This window comes from Aethalodelphis obliquidens, unplaced genomic scaffold (assembly GCF_003676395.1).
Source record: "Aethalodelphis obliquidens isolate GAN/ISIS:26980383/991018 unplaced genomic scaffold, ASM367639v1 scaffold7, whole genome shotgun sequence".
Lineage (NCBI taxonomy): Eukaryota > Metazoa > Chordata > Mammalia > Artiodactyla > Delphinidae > Aethalodelphis > Aethalodelphis obliquidens.
In genome coordinates, this window is record NW_020837951.1 from 38,707,520 (window position 1) to 38,725,141 (window position 17,622).

A 17,622-nucleotide genomic window follows, 5' to 3' on the forward strand; every position below is an offset into this window, starting at 1 on the left:
ATAAAAGCTGGTTCTAGACAGATAATTTGGACTCCTGCTTCCTGCTGCCTCAGTGGGTGGTGGCTGTCCCTGAAGTAAGGCCTGATGCTGGGGCCTTAACCAAGCTGGTTAAGTTTCTGGGCACAAAGTTTCCACACAAATCTGGTTTAGGGCTAGCTCTTGAATGCTGACTTAGTTTTGTTGCCTTACATGGTGTCAGAAGTACAGGCACAGGGTAAGTTTCCTTATAAACGTTATGATGTTAGCAGGTACCAAATACGTCTTCAGCTTTGGGCAGGAAAATGATTTCCAGGTGGGAAATACAGTTAGCCTGCAGTTTGTTTCCCCCCCCCCCCCCCTGGAGTTGTCTGGTCTTTGGAAGAGGTAGAAAGAAGGCAGTCTGAAAAGGTTACAGAACTTTCTTAACACCTGCTTAAGCAGGGTCAACTATACAGTTTAACCTGCTTGTAAACTCTGTGGTCAGGAATAGAAGCACGGGTGGAAAACACTACTACTTGTTAATTTGTGCTAAATTAAAGTTCTTATCAGAATACCGTTGTGTTGAAGCAAGAGATAATATTAAAGAATCACTGTCAGTTCTTATGCTGCCATCCAGACTATTTTAAGGGCTGGGGTGGTGGTGATGTCTTAGACTTCCCAAAGCACCGTCAGGGAAATAAGTTGCATCCTCACGCTGCTAGGAGTAGGTACTCTATAGCTGGCTCGGAGAATTTTAAGGTAAATCAGAGGTGAGATTTGAATCCAGGCCTCCGTGATCAAAGTTAAACTCACTTGTCAGAGGATAGTTTTAAGATTAGGGTTTATAGACCTGGCAGAGGGAGGAGACAGCTGGGATAAGATCCTTCTCTGTTGTTCTTATTTCCGTTTCTTCTCCAGACCATTTATTTAGAATTCCCAGGACAAATGGTATGGCTTTTGATGTTTCTTCATCAGTTTGAGCTTTGAACTTTAACCCTGGTCCTCCTGTTTTAGTCTTAGCTACTCTAACTCAATTTTATGGTCTGTGCTTTAATCTGTACTTCTTTTATTTTGTTCTTAATATTAAATGTTTAATGTTAAAGGTTTACAAGTTGCTTTCATTCAGACCAGGTCTTAACTGTTCCCTGACAGTCAAGTTCACTTCTACCTTGAAGCCACTCTATGTAATAACATATATAATTATTAATTAAAGAGGAGATCATCTTTCCTTCTTAAACTAAAGTAAATTCTGTGTAGGTCAAGTGATTAACTGCAGAAAGTACAGCCATAGCAGCACTAGAAGAAAATTAAGAATGGCTTCTGTAATTTGGGGGTGTTCTAATCCTGACCCAAAGGCCAGGAACGTAGGAAGACTATTTTTTAGTTTGACCACGTAAAAACAAAGTTATGCACAGCAAAAAATCCATCATAAGCAAGGTTGAAGACAGGTAACAAGGTGGAAAAACTGGAAAAGTCAGTATTTGTCATATGGAAAGAACTACTACCAAAAGACAAGGATGAATAAATACCAAAAGAAAAAAAGAGAAAGGAAAAATAAAGTGGACCAGTCAATATATGAAAAGATGTTTAACTTCAGGAAGAATCCAAGTAATGCAAATAAAAATGAGGTCATTTTAAAATCTATTTAGATGGATAAAGATTTTTAAAAGGTTAACAAAACCCAGTATTGACACTGGGTGGGGGAGCAGGCACCCTCATAGACTGGTGATGATGTAAATTGGTAAGCTTCTCTGCTGGGCAGTTTATCAGCATGCGTTACAGTTTAAAATATGCATACACTTTGACCTAGCGATTTCACTTCTAGAGATTCCTTTTAGAGATCCAGGGAGAGAGTTATTCGACATACAGTGTGTAATTGTGGAAAATTAGGTGAAACATAAATATCCCCTGATATTGGGAGTGTTGAGACAACTGTCTGCTTGTATAGTGGGATATATTTGTGTGTGTGTGTGGGGTGGGGGGTACCCGGGCCTCTCACTGCTGTGGCCTCTCCCGTTGCGGAGCACAGGCTCCGGACGCACAGGCTCGGCGGCCATGGCTCACGGGCCCAGCCGCTCCGCGGCACGTGGGATCCTCCCAGACCGGGGCACGAACCCGTGTCCCCTGCATGGGCAGGCGGACTCTCAACCACTGCGTCACCAGGGAAGCCCAAGTGGGATATATTGATGATGTCCTTATTCATATCTGTTTTTATTGAGTGGAAATAACAAATTACGGAAAAGCAGTATACGTATTGGGACCCCTCGGTATCCAAGTGTCTCTCTCCACTCTGGGCTTGTGCGCACGCAGGTAATGAGAGCCTGGGGTGCTGCTTCCCAGGATCACCAGAACGTTACTGTGGTAATCTCTGGAGGGTGGACTTAGGGTTATTTTAACTTTCTTGTATATTTCTATATAGTATACATCTGTGTGTATGTGCTCAAAGTGAGCGGATATCATTTTTAAAATTGGAAAACATGAAGGGCATTTTAGAGATGGGAAAAGTACAGAATGCTGCTGGAATGTATGGCAGGTAGGAGGTGGGGAGCAAGGACCTCAGAGTCCACAGAGGGCATCCCTACTCCTTTACATCTACCCAGATATATAGTGTAGAACCCTGTTGCAAAGGCAAGGGTAGCCCGCCCATGCTTTCATGACCTTGAGTTAGCTTGAGTGGGTGGCTGTGATCAAATGAACTGGGTAGGGCTGACCCAGTTCTGTGTTTGCACCTAGTACACCTGCACCCTTTTTGCATGTACGTATCTGTTTGCCCCGCTTGTTCAAGCAAGGTCATGGGTTTGTTCTCTATACCAGTCCTTTCCCCTTCCAGTACATTTCTTCCAAGGCACTGTCTGTAACCCTGTCTCATTGGTGGTCAGGGAGAATTGAGTTGGGTTGGCCTAAATCCAACCTCATAAAACCAAAGGCTTGTTGCTCAGTTAACTGGAATCATCTCAGAGGACAAAAGGCAGCTCTTTTTTATGTACTTGATTATACAGTTCCTTCGTATATACAGTATACGAAGTTTCTACTTCGTCTCACTTATTCCATTCTCTCTTTCTCAAGGGCATGGATTTTGCGCTTCATAATTTTCTTCTCCTCGTAATGCTTTTCATTGCCTAATTCAGTAATAGAGGCAGCATTAGTAAGCATTGACAGAAAATGATGAAATAAATAAGGCCTATGTGGGACTCTTCGGATGACTTTTTTTTTTTTTTTTTTTAAAGCAGAACTGGTTCTTCAGAGTTAGAGGAAAGCAGGGCTCCTTTGCATTACTGGAGGGTGTTGGAGGTGGTGGGCATCCTACCCTAGCCTGGGAACAGAGCACACTTCATTCCCTTCTTTGCCAGTTTGTCCCTCTTGTAGAGGGACTGCTGTGCGTTTGGAGCTGAGCAGGGACTTTTCTTACTTTCTCTAGAACAGCCCGTGCTGCAGACACTCAGGACACATTTTCCTAAACTCAGTGGAACCGTGGGCCCTGTCAGTGAGGTCCTGGCATTTGATGCGGAATTGTGGTGAAACTTCACAGATAGCCAGAATACCTTGACTTGACTGTCACTCTGGACTTGAGTTCTGTTTCAGCAGTGTTTTCTAGGCTTGTTTGAAATGTTGAGGCTCAGTGAAGGCTTCCAAACATTAACGTCCTCTTTCAGTTGTGCAGGCATTGAGACAAGTGGGAAGGAGGTCTTCTTCCACTTGCTCTAGACCTTATCTTGAGAGATAGACTGCTTTGGCGGTGCCCCTGCTCCCCAGGGTTCTGACTCCGGCTTGAATGAACTTGTTGTATGAATGTGCCCTGATATGCCGTTATTGAATAAGTGTTCGGAGAGGTTTGCAATCCCACCAGGTTAAATGATTACATAGCCTTAAACCGTGTAGATTTTCCAGTTCAATTAAACTACCCATTATCTCTTAAGTGACCAATAACGCGTGCAATTATGTCTTACTTTGCAAGTGGGATTAATATCTGCTGTTTATCTCAAGATAAATATTGCTAACATAGCCTGGGAAAGCAATTTTATGCCCTCAAGAGTGAGGCAGTGGAGGACTCAGATGTTGGGTATGAAGTTTTATCTTTCTGAACTGATTATGAAATATACTAAACATTTATATCGCTTTGTCTTTATAGACTGAAATCGCCAAGAGATTGAATACGATTTGTGCACAAGTCATCCCATTTCTGTCTCAGGAAGTAAGTAAAACTGTTCAGCTGTTAAAGTGCAATTATGTTGCTTCTCTGTTTGCAAATTAGCTAGTTTTAAGATGTTAATTTTATCACGAGGAACAAGTGTGAAGAACATCTGTTACAGCTGAAGTGTGTAAACCCCCTGCTGTCCCATCTAACAGATCTGAGGGGACACTGTAGAAGTGGTGACAATAGCTCAACCTTAAATTAATTTTTTTCTGTGGAAAACTGCAAAACGACTATCAAGCATAAAGCTTTTCTTTCCTCAGAGGAGTAGTATAAATAAGCTTGATAGCTACCGATGATTCACGTGTCCTTTCTCTAGAGAGCTTTTCGTTTACTGCATTTTAAAAATGGTTCCATCAGGGTTGACTGGACCACGGGAGCAGATATTTCCTTTGTCCTTGTACCTCGGGGCAGATTGACTTAATGCCGTCCATGGAGGGAGTGGATGCCAATACTATTAAGGATAAGACCATTCATGTTACCTGTTCATGTTACTTTAGCTTATGGAGTTATATACATATATAAGCCATTTTCTTAGGTTACAGAGTAATAGAAGTTTACCCTTAATATTTGAGAGGGAAAAGCTCTTTATGTGGGTAATCTATGACTCAAAACTAGTTATGTTTTAGTTTTGCCTTTACTTTTGGATATAAGCTAATAAATGCAGAACTGTTTTAAGTGTGTACAGGATGCTTATATCTTGAGACAGTGAAAAACTTATGGGCCTTGGAGCTGGAATACTGAGTGTTTGCTCTCATTGGCATCTACTTTTCCATGCTGGGTAGCACCATCTCTGCTGTTATTATGGCAGCCTTTTCCAGCATAGTATTTACTCGATGTTACAGTTTAGATTTGTTGGCCTTTTTTTTTTTTTTTAATTTATTTTTGGCTGTGTTGGGTCTTCTTGCTGCGCTTGGACTTTCTCTAGTTGCGGCGAGCGTGGGCTTCTCTTGTTGCGGAGCATGGGCTCTAGGCATGTGGGCTTCGGTAGTTGTGGCTCGTGGGCTCAGCTGCTCCACAGCATGTGGGATCTTCCCGGACCAGGACTCGAACCTGAGTCCCCTGCATTGGCAGGTGGATTTTTAACCGCTGCGCCATCAGGGAGGTCCCCTATTGGCCTTTTGAAGCCTGTTGTTCATTAGATTTTAGTAATCCTGGTCTCTGCTACAGTCTCCTTTCTCCCAAAGAGACCTGTGGCTTTGTTTTTATTTGTGGGTGCAGCTGGGAGGTGCGCAGGCTATTTCCAGCCTGTGATCTCAGAGTGTGTGTGGGGAGGGCAGGGGGCGGGGTCTTTCCTTTCCCCTGTGGAGGGTGAAACATCTAGGGGCTAAAGGAGGAGAGGAATTCCCAGAGTTTCCAAAAACCAACTGGTGGGTTGAGATTTGTTGACCAGAGAAGTGATTGCAGGCTTAATATTTAAATTTTAAGTATCAAAAGGGGTGTTTTTAAATGGCTGTAAACTTTTCCTGCTCAAACTTATCATAGCAAACCCATTCTGAGAACCAGGGTGATCTTCCAAATCCCATACTGTTTATTTTCTAAGGCCTCCCGTTACCATTTTTTTTTTTTTTTTTTTTTTTTGTGGTACATGGGCCTCTCACTGTTGTGGCCTCTCCCGTTGCGGAGCACAGGCTCTGGACGCGCAGGCTCAGCGGCCATGGCTCACGGGCTCAGCCGCTCCGCGGCATGTGGGATCTTCCTAGACCGGGGCACGAACCCGTGTCCCCTGCATTGGCAAGCAGACTCTCAACCACTGCGCCACCAGGGAAGCCCCCTCCCGTTACCATTTTTGATGTCCTCCTTTGACTTTCTACCATTCCGAGCCCCAGATTCCCATCAGAAGTAAAGTGGTAACTGGCGTTGGTTAGAACTAAAGGATGCACCGCTCTCAGTTTTCCTTTGCCGTTTGTCTGTGTGTTCTGTGGAACAATGTGTGCTCAAGCAAGTTCACATTTAAAGACATATTACACTTCAGTCTGCACCTCATGTGGCATTTGTCTTATTGTTGGAAGGTACAGTGAAGGTCTTGGCTGCCTTGCTAACACTTTTCCTTCTCCTTGTTTTCAAAGCATCAACAGCAGGTGGCCCAGGCTGTCGAACGTGCCAAACAGGTGACCATGGCAGAGCTGAATGCCATCATCGGGGTACGTGGCCTACCAGGTCTACCTCCTACAGTGTGTATAACCAGCTTTCATTTCTTCTTAATTTGTTGGCTTAATATATATCTATCTATATATAATGTTGTGTCGCTTGATCTTAACCCATTTGATAAGCCGGGGGTGGCAGTGTCAGGTATGCTGAGGTGTGTAGGGGAAGAAAGATTAGCATAAGGGAGATGATAGAAACATTTTTAGGAGGGGAAGAAAAAATAAATCTTCTTTTCAATGGAAAAATAAATGTAGTTTATCTTGCTCCCTTAGGTTAAAGCTTTGGCAAGGGTTTTAAATATGTACTTTCCTTACTTCTGTTGTATAAACTTTAGATCCCAGTGAGGTCAAGACGTAGCTCGGCATTATTTCATTTCGTTGTCTTTTGCTTTTTTGCCTTTTGCTTTCCCAGGGTATTAGAACCTATGCATAACTGTTTTGCTTTTCTTGTGCCTCTTTCATGAATTTTTAAGTGGCACCCCAATGAAAAGAAAGCCCTCTTGCCGCTGAAGAAGTGATGATTGTCTGCCCTAGTGCCCTCTAGCCTTTCACCAGGTTTCTGCTCTCCTGGGTTGAGTTCAGTCAGTGCTCCTTGCTGGCAACTGGTTGTCAATCACAAGTCATTTGCTCCGCATTAATGAGCCTGGTGAACTGTTGGGTCCATCCCCTGCATGAGTTCATCCCCCCGCCCGCTCACTGCAGGATCCAGGACGGTTCTCATGTTTTCTGCCCTTCCAGACTAAGCGAAAGAAGTAGCTGAAATAAGCGACCGTCCTTGCTGATTTTATTCATATGTGAGTGCCTTGAGCGGATTCAAATCACTCATTTATCAATTTATGTTAATTGCTTGTGAGAAGATGCCCTGCTGGTCTTTATAGTTCCCTCAGACACTTTGTAATGATAATTAGACATGCTGCTGTACGGATTAAGAGTGCCATAGTGCAGTGATGGCCACAGACAATGGAACCAGTTAATCCATCAGGGTTTAAAATTACATCCCAACTGGAGATGGAGAAAAAACATAAGAGCCAAGGAGGATTAAAGAATGAGCCTCAGCTTGAAAACTCTCCTTTCATCAGTTTCTCAATTGCAGATCTGCAGTCGGGTTGCCTGTGGTAAGCTATTGGCAGTCAATTAGGTGAAATAAACTGGGAGGGTGACCTTCATTTCCTTTTAATAGCTTTTTCCTCCCTGAAATGGGGAGCTTCAGTGGATTTTCAGCTTAAATTTTATTCAAGCTGCTTTATTACACTTGACAGCTTAGCTCTGCATAAACAATTCTCCCCTCCTCTTCCCCACAGGTCTGGGCTCTGCATCTCTCCCCCTTAGTGTCACATTTTTGACTGTTACTTAGTGGGCTCTCTAATCACATTCAACAAAAAACACAATTACATCTGCATTTGTCTGCCGCCTTCTGTACGCTTTTCTTGTGTAATGAATTGCTTTATTTCAGAGATCAAATCAAATATTCACTGGTACTTTTGCATGTACCGTGTTTGATTAGCAAAGACTAATAGCAAATTGTACTTGTAGCTCGAGCACAGAAATTTTTAGCCCAGATGAATGAGGATGGAAAAGCCTGTTTTGATTAAAGGAAAACATATGCAAGGCAGTTCTCAAGTACCCAGTTACATTTTGTGGAACATGTTTGTTTTCTGATAGGCTCTGAATTTTTACGTATCATTTCTCAATGGTAAAACTTTGTACTCTTACATTCTCAAAGGCACTGCCCAATCCTGTCCATTAGAAAGGAGGAAATTGTGTTAACCAGATGTTTATAGGTAATACTCATTTTGAGTTGAATCAGAAAATAAAAATAGCAGGTTGTTCTGGAAGGGCAGATGAATCGCTAATTTTATGAATGGCTTTAGTCCAGGAAACATGTTGTTGAGATTATAAAGGCAGATTAGCTCCGATAGCTAGCAACAATAACCCAAATCAGTGAATTGGGCCCAGCACAAGACCTAACGCCAGTTGCAGGTCTTCAGCATACTGGCATGTGCGGCTTTTATAATTGTAATTTTTGGATCAGTATATTAATTTATGTCAGCAGGCTCTTTTAAAGTTTGTAGTGATCAATAATTATCCCGCACCATAAGTTTCATGCTGTGGCATATGCTTGATTTTTGCTTGAAAGGAATTGTGCGCGTCCTGGAAAATCGAAGTAGCATAAAATTGGGTTGACAATTCAGCAGACCTTTGCACCCCTTCATTGAACATGCAGTGTGTCAGCCTGTCTCCCCAGAGGGGAGGAGGCTCTGGGAGGCTGTCTGTTCCTACAAGCAGCAGCTGCGCGCAGGGTAAATGCAGCCCGGTTTGATAGCAGCTGTCAGTATTGTTCAGGGACAGACTTAGGGTAAAGAACACTGGGAGAGGCCATGCTCTTCGTCTGCATCGACTTTCAAGCTAAGAAAAGAAATAGTAATTTAACGGTTTAGACATCTATTACAAGTGTGAAAGATCATGAAAGAGTACCCTTTAAAATGCAAATGAGCTGAAACATTCTCATTCCCTTTAAGGTACAATCAAGGAGCTTACTGCTTGCTTGACAGGGCTACAGATATTTCTCTTTAGCAAACCTGGAAAAAGTTAAATCTTCTCAAGGACACCAGGCTTCTAGGTAAGCTCAGCTGTGTCCTGGGACCGTGGCTGCTCTTTTAGGAGGAAGAGAGAGGTTATGGTTTCTTCCGTTTTTGTAGCGTGAATTAATGGTGCCCATTTCTCACCAGCATAGAAAACTTAGTTCTCATATCTGACGGAAAATACTGAATTTTAAATCTTTTTCACCACAGCACCTGCCTTCAACCTACGTAGATTCCTGGTATTTAAGAAAGATAAGCTTCTTAGATATTTGATACTTGGAGAAACTATTGAGATATTTTTTGTTATACTTTTTTTTTTTAACAGCTTGACTGATGGCATATCTGGTAATTGGCAGACTAATAACTGCAACCTTACTTTTTGAATTTTGCTTTTTATAAGCTCTTTTGTTATTAAACGTGTTACGTTCTTGTAACAGTAAAAATGCAGAGATCTTAATAGATACAGGGTTTGTTTGGTTTGGCACAAACTCCCTTGTACTTGAGAAAACAAGTTCATTGTGGGAAGGAAACTTATGTATTTGAACCTTGGTGGGTTTTTTTTTTCCCCAAACATCAGGATAGTCTCCACAATTTAATCAGCATTCCTCAAAGATTTTTTTTTTAGTTTGGAATGCTATTAAAAATGCTCAAACCGAAGTAGGTTATTGACTGACGTAACATTTTATTTGTGGGATAGCTAATGGCTACCAGAAGGAAAGGAAAATTGACGGACGGGCTCTTCAGATCACTCCCCATTGTAGTATTTGGGGAGTTGGGAACTAAGAGCTCTCTTCTACCTGCTCTGATACTACAGAATTGACTTTAAGTTGAGATTGGGATTCCAAATAATTAGTGTTATCTTTTAATTGGGTTTATATCACGTATAATTAATATAAATCATATAAATATAGATATGGATATATACATACCTGTACACACACAGATTTTCTAAAAAATTGATGTGTAATTCACAGGTGAGATGCACACCTCCTGAGTGTACGGATTGATCACTGGCACATGCACACACCCTGTAGCCCACATTCCTCTCTGGGTGCAGATTGTTCCCACCTCCCCAGTTAGTCCCCTTGTGCTTCTCAGCCAAGTTTTCCCACCCCCCTAAAGAAACATGGTTGCTTTTTGATTAAAAAGTAGAAGAGTAAAAGAATAATTAGCAGAGTGTGATTTTCTTTATTGAAACAGTTACACAGTTGTATATCTATTTCTAACCAAATACCTACTGCCTAACTTCTCAGTGTTTTATGCTCATCTTCCTAAGACCGTTTGTATTGTGTTAACCTGGACAAAGCCTGGGCCTAGGATGAGATGCACTTGGTTGGGACTTTGCACTGCCACTTTTTATTTTTATTTTAAAAAAAATGTTTATTTATTTTATTTTTGGCTGCATTGGGTCTTGGTTGTGGCACATGGGATCTTTCGTTGCGGGGCACGGGCTTCTCTCTAGTTGTGGCACGAGGGCTGTCTAGTTGTGGCCTGCGTGCTCAGTAGTTGTGGCACACGGGCTTAGTTGCCCTGCGGCATGTGGGATCTTAGTTCCCAGACCAGGGATTGGACCTGTGTCCCCTGCATTGGAAGGTGGATTCTTAACCACTGGACCACCAGGGAAGTCCCGGCACTGCCACTTCTTAGCTTTGTGACGTTGTACAGCCAGTTAACCTCTACCAGTGTCCTTCTACAGGACAATGGATAATACCATTTACCTTGCATGGCTTTTGTGGGGGGTAAGACCTTGGCTGGCAGCCTTCAACGAGCATGTGGTGCTGACACCCTGAACTGAGGTTCTGTCTGCCTGGTTTCTCTCAGCACCTGTAGCAGATCTCTGGGTCCAGTTGGCCAAGCTCCTGTGAAGGGGCGATTGCTCCTAGCAGCAGGTCACCTCCTCCTTTGTCTTTTCTGGTGGTTACATGGATGTTGGTGTTTGAGATTAGACCCAGCCAGATGCTCTGCTCCTGCCATTAAGTTGTCGTGCTTGAATGACTTTTAATAAGGACTCAGAAGTGCAAAAGCACTGCCATTTAACTTTTGACGAACAAACTTATTAAAGTTCAGAACCAGGGCGGAAAGCTAAGTTAGGGGAGCAGATGGAAGGGTTTGAGAAGCAAAAATGTGAGGACAAGGCATCACTGGCTTGCTTACTCAACGTAGAGAGGAAAGGGCACCAGGCCTTTTGCTGGCCCTGGGAGGTGGCGGGGATCCTTGTGATAGAATTGGAAGGAGAGAAGAGTCAGAAGACATGGACAGATGAACAGTTCCCCTACCACAGAATGCCAGATTTCTGATAGCTGCCTTGATGCTGACTGTTGGATATAAGAAAATTTAAACAATTTCCCATAGCAGTGCTATGAACATCAGGGAACTCAGGGAAATTTGGGGTTAATGTAAGTAGTGTTGTTTGTCCTTTCTCGTTTATTTGGATGTGATCTGACTTACTTTCCATGAATATAACTTCTGTCAAGGCCTATGGGGCTCAGGTTTGGGGCACCAGTTCTTGGTCATGTGTGTATACTCCTGTTCCATAGGCAAATTTATAATTCTCTATACTTTAAAACAACTTAGTATGAAATAAAAGAAGTCTAGGGTGGTCTGTGGTGTCTGACTCTGTGTATTTGTGTAGGTGATGGCTGTGAATACAAACTCCTGATGTGTCTGCAGAAGAAGGCTTTCTGTCCTTGAGAGATTGAGTTGTAGACCTAAAGGACTCCCTGTTGTTGCAGGAGATGACTGGTTTAAGGATTAGCAAAAATGTTGGATTATTTTTTTCCTCCGGTTGTAGCTGTCAGACATCTATAGGATTGTAGTGTGGGAAGTTTAAGAGGATGAGGTTAGCCTCTTATTCTTATGAGTATGCAGTTAATCCCTGGAAAGCCCATCAATAACCCAGCTGTAAGTTTCTTTATAAAACAAATTCACCCTGAGAGAATAATGCATAGCCTGCTACCAAAGGGAGTAAATAAAATGATGACAACAAACATGGATCTTCCAGCTCCTACTTAGTGACATACCTGCCACTTAAATTCCACCATTCTAGCCCTTTTATTAATTTTCCAAAGAGATGGTGCAGTATCTCAGAGAAGTCTTTTATGCATCCTACCTCTCCTTTAGGTCGAGCTAGTTTTTTTTTTTTTTTTTTTTTTTCACTGAGGGTACAACTAGGTATCTCTGACAAATGCAGAGCTTGGCTTCAGTGTCTGGGTTCCAGTGAATTGGGCAGTGTGCTTTTTATTTATCAGGAAACTTACTGAAGCATTGTCTACTTGTTCATTTCCCCATATATTTTCGTATGATTTTTATTTGGATTTCTTAGAAGAAGGCATTATAACATTTTCCCTCTTTTCAGAGGAAGAAGAAAAATCTTCAGAAGAGAAAGTTGAGCATCTCATTTTAGAAATTAGATCTATGCAGTTTTTTTTAAATTGATAGATGACTTAACATACCATATCATTCACCCTTTTAAACACACACAGCTCAGTGGTTTTTACTATATTCACAGACTTGCACAGCCATCACTACTATCTAATTCTTGAACATTTTCATCACTCCAAAAATAAACCCATATTCATTAGTAGTCAGGCCCCATGCCCCCTCCCCTGAACCCCCTGGCAACCACTAATCTTTCTATCTCTGTGGATTTGCCTGTTCTGAACATTTCATATAAATGGAATCATATGATATGTGGCCTTTTGTGTCTGGCTTATTTCACTTGCATAATGTTTTCAAGGTCTATAGATGTTGTAGCAAGTACTTCAGTCCTTTTTATTGATGAATGATACTCCATTGCATCAATATGCTGCATTTGTTTATCCAATCAGTTGCTGGTCATTTAGGTTGTTTCCACCTCTTGACTGTTACGAATAATGCTGCTGTGAACATTTGTGTACAGATTTTTGTGTGGACATGTTTTCTTTTACCTGGTGTTTATATCTAGGAATGGAACTCTGGGTCATATGGTAACTCCATTTAGCTTAAACAACCAAGTGGCTGTACCATTTTACATTCTCCCTAGCAGTGGATGAGAATTCCAGTTTCTCTGCTTCTTCTCCAACACTTGTTACTGTCCATTGTTTTGATTCTAGCCCTCCTGGTGGGTGTGACGTGCTGTCTCACTTGTGGTTTTGATTTGCATTTCTCTGATGGCTGATGATGCGAGCATCTTTTCACTGAAACCTTATATGGTTTTAGAAATGGATCTACCTAAGTAAACATGGCTTTTAAAAAACTTATTCTGGTTTAGGTCTTTTAAGTCACGACGGAAACAGACACCCAGGGCAGGTAGGATGAATAAGTCAGGGGGGTGATGCAGAATGAGTTGGCCTGTGCGGATTAGCTGAAATGCAGAAGCAGTGAAGACGAGTTTAGATGCTTTTCAGAATTTTAGGCCTTCATCCTGGTGCCTGCCTACGTACAGGCCATCAGTGTTGCTTCTGCATCTCATTTTCTGTGCGCTCCTGCATCGATGGAGCCTCTCAATGGATTTATGTATTTATTTATTTTATTGTCTTCAAGTGGCTTGCGAATTCTTGGCCCCAGCAAGCAGTTTCTGCCTGTTTATCACCCTTGTCCCCTTCACGCGAGAGGCCATCCACATATTGGGAGGTTTTCAGATAACTCCTGTAGTAGTGTCCTTGATGTTTCTCCTGCCACATAGCTCTTCCCCACTTTTCCCACTTGTTTATCATAGCATACCAATTTTCTTTTTCTGCACTCTCCCAAGATAAGAACTGAGTGTTTTAAAGAACAGAGAAATAGCAGAAAATCAAGGAAGAATGACTTGGAGAGAACTGTCAATAAATGCTACTTTTCACCCCCCCCCCCCTTAAAAGTGTTTAAATACCAAGTGCTATAAATGCCACTTACTGTCACGCTTTTAGCATTAAAGATGCTATTTTGGGGCATGGTTTTAGTTCTGGTTGGGTTCAGTTTGTGATCTGTGTGACATAGTTTTCCCAAAGGTTATAAAGTGGGTTAAATTTCAGAAATTCAGTGGTTGGTGATAAGGAACTTATTAGCATCTAGTGGGAATGAGAGGGACGTTGGCCTTCGTTTTTATTCTGGTGTCCTTTCCACTTGTATAGGCAGCTCTGTGGTGATAAACCCTGTGCTACACCTGTTTTAGAAACAAAAATGTAGAAACCACTGCACAGTTATATTAAGGCTCTGAATGTAAACGGCAAAGTCAATTTCATGTAGCAACATAATTGACCCAGTCTGCACTGGGTAAAATGTGAATTAAAATTCTAAATGTGTGGCTGTTGTTTGACATGGATGAGGTTATTTTATTCCTTGCGGGTTTTCAGTATCACTAACTCAGTGTTTGGTGTTTGTTTTACTTGTCTCCTTCCCAGCCTATTCAAACTGTTTGGGTTAAGAACAAGTACAGTTATCTCCTTATGCCCCAAACTAAACCTTTCCCTAATCACCTTTGAGGCACCAGAACAGTATGTAAAAGTTCCCATTTAGCTCTTTTCCCAAATTGTTTTGTAAAATGTGAAGTTTCTGTTTGTTTGTTTTGAATTGTTAGTGGAGTCAGCGTTAGGAAGCAGAGGCTCATTTTTTTGAGCTGTGACAGGGTACTCGATGGGGAAGGGACAGTGAAAAGTTAATATTTTAAAGTACTTCTGGTTTTTAAGCAACAATTTGGCAAGTCCTTTGGCATATAAGAACATGGTTTCTAATGTAATGGGACAGAATTCCAGCTTAGATTGAGACCAGAACTTCTCACCCTCAGCACTGTTGACATTTTGGGCTCGTGAATTCTCTGTGCTGGGGGCTGTCCGGTGCATTGTAGGACGTTTAACAGCATCCCCAGCCTCTACCTACTAGATGCCAGCAACACTTCTACTCGTCTTTCCCTCCAGTTGTGACAACCACAGATGTCTCTAGATGTTGCCAAATGTCCCCGGGGTAGGGAAAGTGGTATTGAAATTGTTTAAGAGCTACCAGTCTAGATTGATACATATTGCCCCAAACCACCATTGTTCATCAGAAATGCCTTTTCTGATAGCTTTATAAACTGTGTTGCTTATGTGTTCTGTGGTGTATAAATCTATAAGCATTAACTTAAAGAAAATGTTTACTAATTAGTTCAAGCTAATGAATGGGTAGAAGGTTGAATTTTCCCAGCCAGCCTTGCTGTCACGTTGAGAAACATTTTACAGTTTCCCCGATGATTTGGGTAGGTTTGGGTCTATGGAGGACTGATTCATGTAAATTCCCCTAATTGACGGAGCCATTGGATTTTTTGATGTGTTGCTGGCTATATAGCAATGTCAGGATCTCTTTTCTTGTAGCATATATTTTTAAGTAACATTCATGTTTCTTCCTTTTGGTGAAGGTGATGAGTACTAGTCTGTCCCAGGTAAGCCGTGTTGAGAAAAAAATGTTCTTTAGGACACATGGGGCAAGTGGGCTGCCCTTTGGGGGAGTCAGTTGTTTCAATCTCCTGGATGTGGGCCCTCTGTTCATTTCAATAAATATTTTATCTTAGAAATAACACTTATTACTTATTAAGCATCTTCTTCTGAGAGAAGCCAGAACTATCTCTGTTTCAGCTTGATTCTTCTTTATCGGCTTCCTTGGACGAGAGCTAGAGCAAAAGATACTTTCCTTTTTCAGATGTAGGGTATTGGAAAGTGGGGACTGGAGGGATGGCACTTGTGAGTCATAAATCTAAGAACAAATTCCCATCTGTCACTGCTGATGAGGCTGCATCGTGAAGATGGTTTTATTTCCGGGTAAATGCCCAATAGTGAATGTGGATTGTCTCTGGGTGTGCAGTATTGCATACCCTCAAGAGTATCTCCTTACCTGGGAAGGGAGAAACGTGAGGTCCTCGGTGGAGAAAGAGATTGCCCTCTTCCTTCCCCTTGCTTGGGAACACTAGGTCTGCAACGGATCCCTTGTGAACAGGACTGGGCTGCTGGGGTCACAGGAAAAATGCTGTTCTGGGGACTAAAAGCTTTGCAATCATTGTTCTGGCTATGAGCCCCACGGCAAGCCACTGTTTCATCTGTGAAATGGGAGCCATTATGCCCGCCCACCCTTCCTCCCTCTGGTGTATTCCGAGCTGAGGCCAGATAAGGAAGCTGGAAATATTATCTAGGGGCACTGCATGGTAGGATAAAGAAGGAGAATGTGAGGCAGCAGTATCCACGTTTCTTGGGTCCTCAGCATCTTCAATAGCTGTGATTCATCCTGTCGCTACCTACTTAGTACTCCTTTCATTTTGTGATAGGATTTATGCTTTTTAAAAAAAAAGGAGGAAGAAGGAGCTTTCAAGATCGCCAAGCTAAGGATGGAAGAACCTAATTGCCTCTAATAATGGGCAGTGAGCTATCTCTTCAAGGGGCCTGGAAAGCTAGAGCAGGCTAGAGGTGGGACTTACTCATGGCCAATTAGGCTGTTGGATAGCCCTGTTGAGAGCTATTTGCCTGAAGGTTGAGTTTAACTTTGCAGGTCTGTTTCACAGCTGTGACAAAGCCCCTTTATTTTATAAGCTTAGTCTTTCTTTTCAATAGTACATCAGAGAATGCTTTCCAGTTCATCTTTCCAAAAACCAACTTGGGCTTGGCAGAAAATCTGCTTCCTTCTAGCATATCCAAATATCACCTGAGACTGCCTTTGCTCTAACATAAAATCACACGTCTGGAGTTGTGTTTTGGTGTCTCCGTTTGGGGGGGAACGTTAGAGGGGGACTGGGGGTGGGGTGCAGGGAAGGGTGATAGGGTTGGTATCCTCCACCCTATAGTTAAATTCCTTCCCCTCTGCTTAGCCTCTCTCATCTTCTTTAATCAGTGCCGTGCTTAATTACCCCACCGCACCCGCTTGTGTATGCATCACTGCCTTTCCCCCCAAGAAGCCGGACATTGCTTTCACTCTGAGTAATGATAGTAATCGCTGGTAGGGCAGACCTGTTCCTCATCTTTCTCCGAGCACATTTCTTATGGCAGGTGTCTAGTTCCTAATTAAGTGCTAATGAGCATGCCTAGTGGACCGTGATGCTGCTGCCAGCTCCTTCAGTTTTATGTCCTGCTACTGCCAAGCTCTTAAAAGGTGACGGAGCAAGAATTAGTGTCTTTGGGATGACAGGAAGGTGATTTTATGCATAAAGAAGTTGTTATTATGATCTCAAATGGTGAATGAGTAGTTTATAAATACTTTCCAAGAATACTATTAATGCTGCCTGCTCTGACCTCACCCCTTTTCCAGTTTCCCTCGCATTAGAACTGTGCTCTCTTTGGAAGGAGTGGAGGTTTAAAGAGAAGGTTGGCGCCTAAAGATTTTTAAAAAGGTACTAGGAGTGGTTGAAAATTTACTGTAAAATGACTATAGATGCTGACTTCTGCCTTTTAGATGCTGCTTTCTCTTGCTCTTGAGTGCCGGAAGCATAATGTTTAGGATTCAGTCAAAGATCAGTGGTCAGGGTGGAAATTGCTGAAGATCTGGTGTGAAGATCTAATATATTCAGTACGTGCAAGGGTGTAATAAATAAAACGAGTAATTGTGTCCCAGGGAAGTGAGCACAAATCAGAATCTTAAGAATTTCCTAACATCACACCTTAGAAATTGAGCTTTAATCGTTTTTACTGTCTCATCAAAAACGAGTTTTATGTTGGACAGCTGAAATGTGGCCAGATTTATGGTGCAAGGGCCATTGCTTGGATACTTTTTCGTTTCCTGCAACAAATCTTAAATATATGAGAGCAGTGATACTCTAAAGTGAACAGGT

The 17,622-nt window shown here is 42.2% G+C and overlaps 1 protein-coding gene across 5 annotated transcripts in view; it reads left to right on the forward strand.

The window, feature by feature from the left end:
- LOC113620006 (TLE family member 1, transcriptional corepressor) overlaps nucleotides 1–17,622 on the forward strand; it is an 89,309-nt gene that overhangs the window by 25,206 nt on the left and 46,481 nt on the right. For 3 of the 5 annotated variants that reach the window (XM_027105622.1, XM_027105624.1, XM_027105626.1), the window contains exons 5-6: nucleotides 4,088–4,150; nucleotides 6,220–6,324. In XM_027105622.1, coding sequence (XP_026961423.1) covers nucleotides 4,088–4,150; nucleotides 6,220–6,324 — 168 coding nt within the window. The remainder of the gene's footprint in view (nucleotides 1–4,087; nucleotides 4,151–6,219; nucleotides 6,325–17,622) is intronic. The other 2 variants (XM_027105627.1, XM_027105623.1) reach the window with 1 other exon arrangement.